Here is an 11,254-nt window from a genome sequence, read left to right as displayed (position 1 = left end):
GGGAGAGAGAGAGAGAGAGAGAGACAGAGAGAGAGAGGGAGACATAGAGAGAGAGAGAGAGACAGAGAGAGAGGGAGAGGGAGAGAGAGACAGAGAAAGGGAGAGAGAGACAGAGAGAGGAAGAGAGAGAGGGAGAGAGAGAGAGAGAGAGGGAGAAGAGAGAGAGAGAGATCTTTGAAGGCAGGCCCTGTTTCTTTTTTGGGGGGGGGGGGTCCCTGTGCCTAACAGACTGCCTTGCCTCCAGCAGGAGCCTGATCCCTAGGGAAGGCCTCTGCAGAAAGAGATCTGCCTCCAGAAGCCTTTCTCCAGGCCTCTTCCTTCTCTCAGTTATTTCCCATTTATCCTGCCTGCGTCCCCCCTTAGGCTGGGAGCCCCACAGAGAGCGCGTCGAGTGGCCATTTTTAGATGAGGAAACCTTTCAAACCTCTGGACGTCTAAGGAGGGCCCCCCTCTGGCTTCTTCCCTTTTCGGGCTAGTCTTGCTGCAGAAGCTGGGACTCTGGCCGGCCACCACGGCTCCAGGGAGGGTCCTTTCTCTCTCTCTATCTTCTGGGCCTTCTTCCGGGGAGATGGCACCGGGGGGGGGGGGGGCACAGATTTCAAAGCAGAAAGTGGAGCCATTTGTCATTTGTCACGTCAAGAATAGGGGGGGGGCAGTGCTACTAACACAGATCTCAGCAGGATCTCGTAAAATCCATCAATAGGTAAAATGAAGGCGTCCAAAGCCCCTCCGTGAAAAACGGGGCCAACAGTGTCCTGGCGGACAAGGAAGCCGGGCCGCCTTCCCACCATGGTGCACCCCCAAAAGGAGCAGCAGAGACACGCTGGGGTCTGAGGAAGTCAGGAAAGCGCTGGAGGAAATGCAGGAATCGGGACATGGAACCCTTTTGCTGAGGTGACAGAAAAACGGAGGAGCATTTCCAAACTGCATTATTTCTCGCACGCACTCCTCCCTCTATGACCTGCATCCATGCAGGCTAGTTACATGCTCATCATAACATGCTACATGCGCTAACACGGGACAGCGTCTAGTCTATTCCCGTAATGTAGAACATATAATAGAGAATCGGTTCGCGCGTTCTTACCTCACTAATGTTGGAATCGGTGATTCGCCCTTGAAAACTCATAATTTTAATCATCTTGTCCTTTATATTAGGAGGCAAAAGTTTAATGTCTGTGACGTATCTGGACATATTCTTCACCAAGCACCAAAGGCACCTGCAAGTAGAGCAGAGCAGAGTTCACTGTGGGGGTGACCAGCTCGGCTCCCTCGGGGCGCCCCAGCAGTGCCTCCGGGTTCTCGTGGGCCGACCCGCTCCCTCCCCCTAACGTCAGCCATCCCCGGCGATCTCCTACAACTGAGGGCTCCTAAAGGGAGCCCTGAGAACGACTTCACGGGCCGCCTCGCGGCTCTCGGGCCCCCTCTTCCTCTAGGGCCAGGCCGCGAGCTCCATCCTGGCTGCGAGGCCGAGCAAGTCATCCTCCCTCTGTCTCGGTCTGCTCGCTATAAAGTGATCTGGAAAAGGAAAGAGCAAACCATTGGTTTCTCTGCCAAGAAAAGCCAGAGCCGACAGAAAGGCGAGGCCGAGGCCCGGATCTCGGCCCGGATCTCGGCCCTCCTACGGGTTCCTCTTTTCGCGCCCCCCCAAACCACCTGCACCCTGAATCACGACCTCATTCCTCTTCTGAAATGAGTCTTTCCAAAGCAGTTTTTGTTTCATTGCTTTCAGTTACCTCCGGTCCTCCCTGATCCTTTTTGGGGGTTTCCCGGCAAAGTGACTGGAGTTGTGTGTCTCCGGCTCATTTTACAGATGAGGAAACTGAGGCAGGGACACGCGGTGTGTCAGAGGCTAGACTTGAACTCGGGTCTTCCTGACGCCAGCCCCTCTCTCCACAGCATCCCCGAGCTGCCTCCAGGTGCTCCTCATCCCCTTAGTGCCCAAAGGCTCCTGCTTGCCTCTCCCTCGCCCTGGAGCCCGCTGACATCCCTCTTCTGTCCGGCTGTGCATTCCTGGTCCACCTGCCACCCCCCCTTTCCTGGGCCCGTGTGGATTTGGGTCTCTGATCCTTGGAGCTTCATGAAGGGGTGTGCGGGGGGCCCTGCTGCCCCCGGGGGGAGCCGGGCTGGAAACGATGGAGGAAGGCCCAGAGAGGGCTGGAAGGCGCCCAGAGACACGGGGCGCACCAGCAAGCGCAGAGGCCGCCGGACCCCGGACCGGAAGCCTGGAAGGTGTCTCGAAGAGGCTGGCATTTAAATGAGACGCCCACCACGTTCCTCCCCTCAGACGGCCAGATCCAGCGCAGATGGACCGGGTGAAATATCAGAACTCTGCCCGGACGGGTCCGATCAAGAACCTCCCGCTCCCTGGGCCTGGCTTCTGAGTACGTCTTCAGCGTCTTCACGAGGGGCCGCTCACTCTGCGTTGGGCTAAGCGCTGGGGATCCCCCAAGGGCGCCTTCCCCCGGGGAGACGCCGCCTCCAAGGAGGCCCTGGCAATGTCCCACCCCGGAGACGGGCATTTCACCCGTGGACAGGATGCCTGCTCCGCTCCTCCCCGTCCCACGGCAGAAACCTCCACGTGGGAGAGCCCCGGCAGGGCCGGATCCCAAAGAGATGCCAACACGGAGAGCAGCGCTTCCTGGGGCGCCAAAGAACGGAAAATGGGGGCTTGGGGTGCCCCTCCACCAAAGGGCCGTCTCCGATGGCGAGAGAGTACTGTCGTGTCCTAAGAACTGACGCCGAGGAAGCAGGCAGGGCATCCGCGGAAGGATAACGGCCAGCATGGAGCGGCCCGAGCCGCTAACCCAAAGGAAGAGGACATTCTGGACAGCTCCCACTGGACGAGAGAATGGGCGAAGGCTTGAGCTGGGGGCCTGCTCCTGGAGGAGACCGTTAGTAAGAAAGAGAAGGCGGGACGGCCAGACCACTCCGTGGAAAGAGAGCAGGGCCTAGAGATGGGTTCAAATCTAACCTCAGACCAACCCTAGCTGTGTGATCCTGGACAAGTCACTTAGCCCCATTGCCCTTCCTGCTCTTCTGTCTCAGAACAGAGACCCAGGACTGATTCTAAGACAGAAGGTAAGTTTTTTTAAACAACAAGAAACAGAATGAAAGCCACACTTTGTTCGGATGTCTAAGGGCCAGCCCTGAGCAAAGGCAGGGACGAAAACCCAAAGGGGTTGAGGAAGGGTGAGGGTGCCTTGAAACCGTTCTCTGGACCTGAGCTGTGTGTGGCCCGGTGAGCTCCGGAGGGGAGCCTCGAACTCTCCTCCCCTCACTTCATTCTCTACTTTGCCTCTGCTAGGCAGCCCCTCGTTCCTCCCTCCCACTTCGGGCCTCCTCTGCTCCCAGGCTCTCCGCACCATCTGCAAGGGATTCCTCGTGCCGTGCCCCAGGCCCGCCGTGCCCCAGGCCCACCTGCACCCACTCCCTGGGCCCAGACCGGCTCTGAGGGCTCCTCGAGTGTGAAAGGCTGACGATGTCCACTTAACTAGGAACGAATTGGTTTCGCCTCTTTCTTAGGACGGATCAGACACCTCAGGCTGGGTTTAGAGGCCAGACAGAACGTGCATTTTAGGATGATGACCTCTTGGTTCAAATAAGGATGTCACTTTTCGTGTTGCTGTGAGAGGGCGGGGGGAGCCTGGGAGGGGGGGGGCCAATGTCGGTCCTGGCCCAGAGAACTGCAGCTCAGACCCTTCATCGTAAGGCAGGAAAGCGATTGTTGAAGGAGGCCAGAGAGCCAAAGCAGGTGAGGTTCCTGCATCCCCTCTTCCTCCCGTGGGGGCATTCCCGGCTGAAGAGCAGGGGCAGGCAGGGAACGGGACGCGAACATGTGCAGAAGGGCTGCGTTTTAGAGGCTGACGCGTCGTAGGCCCGGGACCCAGTGGCAAAGATCCCCAGGGCGCACGGAGGGAGCTCCCTCCCGCGGCCTGGGGGGTGGACTTTCGGGGTGGCTGGGGGGCTCAAAGGTCCTTCCTGGATCTTGCAAGTGCCTGTCAAAGGGGATGAAGTCAGGACGTCCTTCGAGTTAGCTCCGGTGATCGGCGGGGAAAGCTCAGCCCTTCAGACTATATATTCCAATTGGCCTTATAAGCAGAGGATCTAAAAGCACCATTTAAAAAAGGGTCACAAAGCGTGGATTCTGAAGTGCGGAGTCTCACTCTTTCCTACTGCACACCCACATCACTGTCTCACTGGCACGAAGGGGAGGCCCCAAGAAGCACGCCATGTTTTTTATTCAAGGGTGTGGATCGCTCCCAAGGAATAAGTGAGGGACACTCGGAGGTGTTATGTGGCCTCCGAGACCAGTCCCTCCGTCACCTCTGAAATGTTTAAGGGGTGTCTTCATGACAACCTCCCAAACCTGGTACCTTTTACAGTTTAGTCATTGCTACCTAGAACGCGGATAACATGCTGCAAACTTAGGGAGCCGCTTCGAGGTTCTCCAATGAGCAAACGTGGCAGAGAGAGCTTATCACAGAATCACAGAATTGCAATGGAATCTGCCCTTCTCAACTCTCCTTGCGATCACTCACACCTGAAGAATGCGCAGACCTTCTAAGAAGGGGCCCGGCTTCACGTGGAGAAAGTGGTGGGGAAAAAGGAGATGGCGGCCCCCCAATTCCCCGGAGCCACCGACGCCGCCGGCTACTCCTCTTCTGCCACTATCTGGATGTCCAAACGAGTACTTGGTGAGGGAATTTTACTCAAGTTTTACATGAGCCTAGAAATCTCGCAGAAAGCACTCTCAGACCAATGTTTCCTCTTAAAGGGAAGATTTAGGAAGATTTAGAAGGTTGGCCAATCAGCACCAAGTTCAGAGCGACCCTCTGTTCAAAGGATGGCAGAAAATGAGGCAACTCGAAAGGGCTGATTAACCGTTTGGTGACTGATCTTGGACACGTTACTTATTCATTCGCTCAGGGAGGGTTACATGACCTTTCTCGTCCTCAGCTCTAAAAGACAGGCCAGCTGAGCCCGGGCTCCCTCTGCTTCTTCCAAGGCAGAAAAACGTCAAGTGTTGGCCCTCAGGCGACAAATTACTCATTTTCACAACCTGGCAAAGGTATCTGCCCTTTCCCAGGGAGTATAGATTTGGGATTGCTGGTCTTCAAGATAAAAAAAGCAAATTTTATTTCTTCTTCATTTGTGAACTTTCCAGGACGTTGAGAAATTTATCTAATAACATGGTCATTTATGTTTGTGGGCGGCTAGATGGCACAGAGGATAGAGCTCTGGATCTGGAGTCAGGAAAACCTGAGTTCAAATTTAACTGCAGACACAGTAGCTCTGTAACCCCAAGGAAGGCATTTAGGCATCTTTACCTTAGTTTCCTGATCTGTAAAATGAGGTGGAAGAGGAAATGGCAAACCACTCCAGGATCTTTGCCAATGAAACTCCAAATAGAGTCATGACTTGCAAGAGTGTGCCAACATAAAATCTGGAGACCCCAAGACTGGCCCTCCTCTGAGAATTCACCCTGGGGGAAGTCCTAGATTCTGCCCTTTCAGACTGAACAATGGACTTTAAGGTACTTAAGGATCCCAACAAAGAAAAGAGTTCTTAGGTTGTTTAATTATAACTTTATTTTTAAAGAAAAAACATATGTTTGCATTTTACTCCCTTACAAAACTACCTTAGTAGCTTAATTCTAGGCTAGTTTGTATTCTGATGAACTGAAATATGAAAATATAAATAAAGACAATTACCTAGAAAAAATGAAAGAGTTCCATAAAAGTAGAATGGACCAAACAAAAAAGGACAATCAAAAAGTCATGGATGGGGGGAAGCTGGGTAGCTCAGTGGATTGAGAGTCAGGCCTAGAGACGGGAGGTCCTGGGTTCAAATCTGGTCTCAGACACTTCCCAGCTGTGTGACCCTGGGCAAGTCACTTGACCCCCATTGCCCACCCTTACCACTCTTCCACCTAGAAGCCAATACACAGAAGTTAAGGGTTTAAAAAAAAAAGTCATGGATGAAAATCAGTCTTTAAAAATTAGAATTGGGCAAATAGAAGCTAATGACTCTATATGACATCAAGACACAATAAAACAAAATCAAAAGAAGAAAAAATTGAAGAAAATATGGAATATCTCATTGAAAAACCAATTGACCTCAAAAATAGATCCAGGAGAGACAATCTAAGAATTATTGTATTACCTGGAAGTCATGATTAAAAAAAAAAGCCATGACATCATAGTAAAAGAAATTACTAAAGAAAAATGCCCTGATATTCTTGAATGAGAAGGTAAAACAGAAATTGAAAGAATCCATGGATCACCTCTGGGAATAAATTCCCAAATGACAACTCCCAGGAATGTTATAGCCAAGTTCAAGAGCTCTCAGGCCAAGGGAAAAAATACTTCAAACAGCCAGAAAGAAACAATTCAAATAAATGGAGCCCCAGACAGGATTACACAGAATCTAGCAGCTTCTACACCGAAGGATCAGAAGGCTTGGAATATGATATTCTGGCAGGCAAGGGAATTAGGTTTATAACCAAGAATCACCAACCCATCAAAACTGACTATATTCTTTCAGAGGAAGGTATGGTCATTTAATAAAGGAAGATTTCCAAGCATTCCTGAAGAAAAGACCAGACCTGATCAGAAAATTTTATGTCCAAATAAAGAACAATTAATCCCAATGCTATATACCTTGAAAAAAGACAAAGAAGGAATCCTACCAAATTCCTTTTTATGGCACAAATATGGTGCTGACACCTAAGCCAAGAAGAGAAAAAACAAAGAAAACAATAGGCCAATCTCCCTAAAGAATACTGATGCAAAAATTTTAAATCAAATACTAGGTAAGAAGATTATAGCAATATATCACAAGGATCATTCATTATATGAGCAGGCGGGATTAATATCAGTAATGCAGGTCTCGTTCAATATTAGGAAAACCATCAGCATAACTGACCATATCAGTAATAAAACCAACAGGAATCATATGATTTTCTCAATAGATGCAGAAAAAGATTGTGACAAATACAATGCTCATTTCCTTATAAAAACATTAGAGAAAGAACATGGGAATAAATAGAGCTTTCCTTAAAAGGATAAGTAGTATCTATCTAAAACAATCAGCAAGCATTATCTGGAACGGAGATAAGCTAGGAGCCTTCCCAAAAAGGAGTATCAGTGAAACAAGGATATCCAGTATCACCACTAGTATTCAATATTGTACAGAAATGCTGGCTATGGCGATAGGAAACGGAGGTTGAAGGAATTAGACTAGGCAATGAAACATGGGTTGATGCAGACATGGTTGGGGATGTGACACTAAACGACCACCCCAATGCAACTATCAATAATATGTAAATAAGTCTTGATTGATCACACATGTTAAAACCAGTGGAAATGTGCCTTGGATATGGGGGTGGTGAAGGGGAATGAAGGGGAAAGTAAAAACAAGAATCAGGTAACCATGGAAAATTTTTCTTAAAAATAAAATATTAAAAAAAAAAGAATAGGCAATGAAGAAACAAAACCCTCACATTTTGCAGATGATATGATGGTATACTTAAGAGAATCCTAGAAAATAACTAAAAAATTAGTTGAAATAATTAACAATTTTAGCAAAGTTGTAGCATATAAATAAAATGAATACATATAAATCATCAGCATTGGTATATGTTACCCCAAAGCCAAGCGAGAGATAGAAAAAGAAATTCTACTTAAATTAACTGTGGATATTACTATCCCAGGAACTGTGTGAACTCAATGACAAAACACTTTTCACACAAATAAAGTCAGATCTAAACAACTGGGAAAAGTTCATTGTTCATGGGTTGGTCAAGCCAATAAAAGTTACAATTCTCTCTAAATTAATCTACTTATTCAATGCCATACCAATTGAATTGCCCCAAAATTATTGTACAGCACTAGAAATAATAATAATAAAATTCATCTGGAAGAACAAAAAGGTCAAGAATATCAAGGAAATGAATGGAAAAAAATGTGAAAGAAAGTGGCCTGGCAGTTCTAGATCTAAAACTGTATTACAAAGAAGTAATCATCAAAATGATCTGGTGGTACTGGCTAAGAAAGAGGGGTGGATCAGTGGAATAGATTAGGTACACAATTCCCAGTCATAAGTGACCAGAGCAATTTATTATCTGATAAAGGAAAAGATCCAAGCCTTTGGGACAGGAACTCATTGCTGTGGGTGGACAGTGCTAAACAGTGCTTTTAGATCTGCTTTTTACTAGTTAGCAGATATTAAGCAAACTGTTTTTTCCTTGGGTGCCTTTCCCTCCCTCTAGTTGACAAGAGCCGAGCCTGAATGAGGTGGGGTAGGGAGGAGGGAAGCACCTGGGCTATGTTATGGCTTTATTCCATTTGATAAGAGTTTGCAAGGCTGAGACACTCAAGAACTCAAACAATGTTGAAAGCTTGAACAGGACATTGGAGGGAACATCAGGAGGGTGCCCTGGGGATCAGTGCAGACCCTTTCCTGGAACAAACACTCCTTGGAACCTCCATGGGAAGAATAATCTGAGGGGAGGGGGTTAAGAATTCCCTGGACAGGAGGAAGGCGAGGCCCCAGACCCAAAAGAAGAAATCTAGACACCCCAAGCCCCCACCATGGCCTTTTCCACTGCCCTGGGCACTTCTCCTATCTGTAACATCCCTTCATGCCTTAAGATGGAGGGATCTGAGCTGCACTTCTTTGGGCCACAACCAGCACAAAAACTGGTGAACAAAACTGAAAAATGGTTTAGCCTGGAGATAGACCTGCCTTTCACACCAGGTACCAAGAGAAGTCATAAATATGTGATTTAGACAATTAAGGGAGCATTGAACGGCTTACCTGTCAGATAAGGGAAGAATTTATGACCAACCTGAGATAGCATTACAGGATGTAAAGTGGATAATTTGGGCTTCATTAAGTTAAAAAGATTTTGAACAAATTAAACCAAAACAATCAGGATTAGAAGGAAAGCAGAAAGCTGGGGGGGGGGGGGGATGTCAAATATCTTGGATCAAGATCTCATTTCTCAAATATATAGAGAACTAATTCAAAGTCATTCTCCAACTGACAAACAGTGGAAGGGCAAGAACTGGCAGTTTTCAGATGAAGAAATCAAAGCTAACTACAGTCATATGGAAAAAACACCTCCCTCGGAGGTACTACCTCTCAGCTTGGCTAATGACAGAAAAGGAGAATGATAATTGTTGATGGGGACGTGGGGCACTGATGCATTGTTGGTGGAGTTGTGATCTGATCTAGAATTCTGTCCCTGGGCTCTTGGATCTATCTGCGAACCAAGAGATCCAAAAAGGGGGCACTGGGACCTGACAACTGCATCTTAGTTAATTCCATTAGTATCTCCCTAGAGATGAAGACAAAGAACTCTAAAGACTAAATGGGCTGAATTGACTGAAATGAGGGCTTGGTGTCCTCAGTCCCAAAAAGGGGTGGAAGGCTCTGAGAGCCAAGAACCGACTCCCCGCTCCTGGCTGTCGGGGTGCGGGGGTTAAACGCTCCGATGCACCAGCCCCAGGCTGAGCTCTGGTTCTCCCCATCCCACAGTGGCCCTCCCCCACCCTCAACCCCCAATGGGTTCCACCCTTCTATACCCGTCCAGGTCACTGCCTCAGTTCACAGAACCACCACATCAGGCCCGAGGAGGGCGGCGGGGGTGAGGCCCCAAGCGCGGGCCCTGCCTGGCTTTCCAGCTGTGTCCCTCAGTTGGAGGACAACCGGGGGAGCCTTAGGCTTGCGCCCCGTTTCTACACATCTCCCAGGGCTCCAGAATGCTCTGATGGCTAAGAAGTGCTCCTCTGCGCATGCGTGCGTTCCCGCAGCCTCTGAACTGCCGCTCCCAAGGGCGGACACCTTTCCCTATAGCCGGCGCCTAATTAGTGTTGGCGGCGAGAACGAAGGAGTGACCCATGGCCTGGACGCATAAGCCTAGGATGCTGGGCCTCCCAACAGCTTCGCAACAGCAACAGACGCTGAACCCACTAAGGCTAGTGGCCAAAGCCCGGGAGAGCAGGAGGAGAGGCTCGGAGATGGGGCGGAGCAAGGGGAAGGCGGGGCATACGAGGCGGGGCCAATAGGGGAGGGGCCGGCCCCCAGGGAGGCGGGGTAGGTACGGGCGTGGCCGGTCCAGGGGGGTCGGGTTGAAAGGGAGGAGGCGGAGCCAGTCTCGGGGGAGGGCGCAGATTTGGAAAAGAGGACCAAGTGGTCAGACCCGAAGCCAATATTGGGGCATCTGAGGGCGACAAACAGCGGGACCCGGAGGGGAGACGCAGCGTCAGGCACTGGGGAGAGCACAGAAAAGGCACTCACAGGTCCAGGAGATGGCTGACCCACCGGGAATAAGGCATGGCGGCCTAAAGAAGCCTCGCCTGGCCCGGATTTTCGGATCCGATTCCTTTGGCTCTCCAGGGACCCGGCCTCGGCCCTGAAGCTCCGCCCCTTCCGCCGCGGGGCCGCGATGACGTCAGTGACATTCTTTCCAGCTTGCGGCGGAGGGGGGGAGGAGGCGGGGTGCCGACAGCGCAAAGGACTGGAGAGTTTCCAGTCCCGCCCTCGCAAAGGCTCCTGGGAACTGTAGTCCGAGCCTGCGCTCCTAGGGCTACCCTAGGGAAATGGTGTGAGATTGGTTGCCTGAGTACTTTTCTCTGAATTATTATTTCAATTTATTATTGTTAAACTATTATATATTAAAATGTTATCTTATTAAATTGCTGATCGATTTCATAAGTTGCTTTTCTTAGAGACAATGAGGGTCAAAAATTAAGACACCTTGGTGCAATATGGAAGAAGGATTTTACTTGGAAATGGAAATTCTAACGAAGTCTTTGATAATTGCTGATACCAACCATGCTTATCAACACACTGAGATAATTTGATAATTGGTTTATTATATGCTCAGAGCATCAACTGTACAAGCAATGTAGGTAGTCATAGAAATAAATGATGAGTCAAGGATAGTATAAGACTGTGGGAGCAGTATGTAAGTTCACTTTCATTTTTAATTTTTTTGTTCCAATTCTGGGTAAAAACAGTTCCAACACTCATTTAAAAAATGTAGAGTTCCAGAATTCTTTCCCTCCCTGTCTCATCTCCCCTTCATTGTGAAGGCAAGCAATTTTAAATAGGTTATACATGTACAGTCATGCAAAACATTTTCATATTCGTCAGGTTGTCAAAGAAAATTCAGACTCGCCCCTCCCAGCAAAAAAGAAGCATGAAAAAAAAAAAGTAAAAAATAGGATGCTTCAGTTGGCATTCAGAG

At 49.1% G+C, this 11,254-nt stretch overlaps 1 protein-coding gene across 1 annotated transcript in view; it reads right to left on the bottom strand.

Annotated features, from left to right (window-relative positions):
• Positions 1–10,664, bottom strand: part of AMN1 (antagonist of mitotic exit network 1 homolog) — a 38,704-nt gene extending 28,040 nt beyond the window's left edge. The window contains exons 1-2 of the mRNA XM_044677747.1: positions 10,303–10,664; positions 1,085–1,217 (exon numbers count right to left, since the gene is read on the bottom strand). Coding sequence (XP_044533682.1) covers positions 1,085–1,217; positions 10,303–10,340 — 171 coding nt within the window. The 5' untranslated portion in view covers positions 10,341–10,664. The remainder of the gene's footprint in view (positions 1–1,084; positions 1,218–10,302) is intronic.
• Positions 10,665–11,254: the final 590 nt, after the last annotated feature.

This window comes from Gracilinanus agilis, chromosome 5 (assembly GCF_016433145.1).
Source record: "Gracilinanus agilis isolate LMUSP501 chromosome 5, AgileGrace, whole genome shotgun sequence".
Taxonomy (NCBI): domain Eukaryota; kingdom Metazoa; phylum Chordata; class Mammalia; order Didelphimorphia; family Didelphidae; genus Gracilinanus; species Gracilinanus agilis.
The sequence above is the reverse complement of the archived record's forward strand: the minus strand, read 5'-3'. Positions and strand labels throughout refer to the sequence as shown.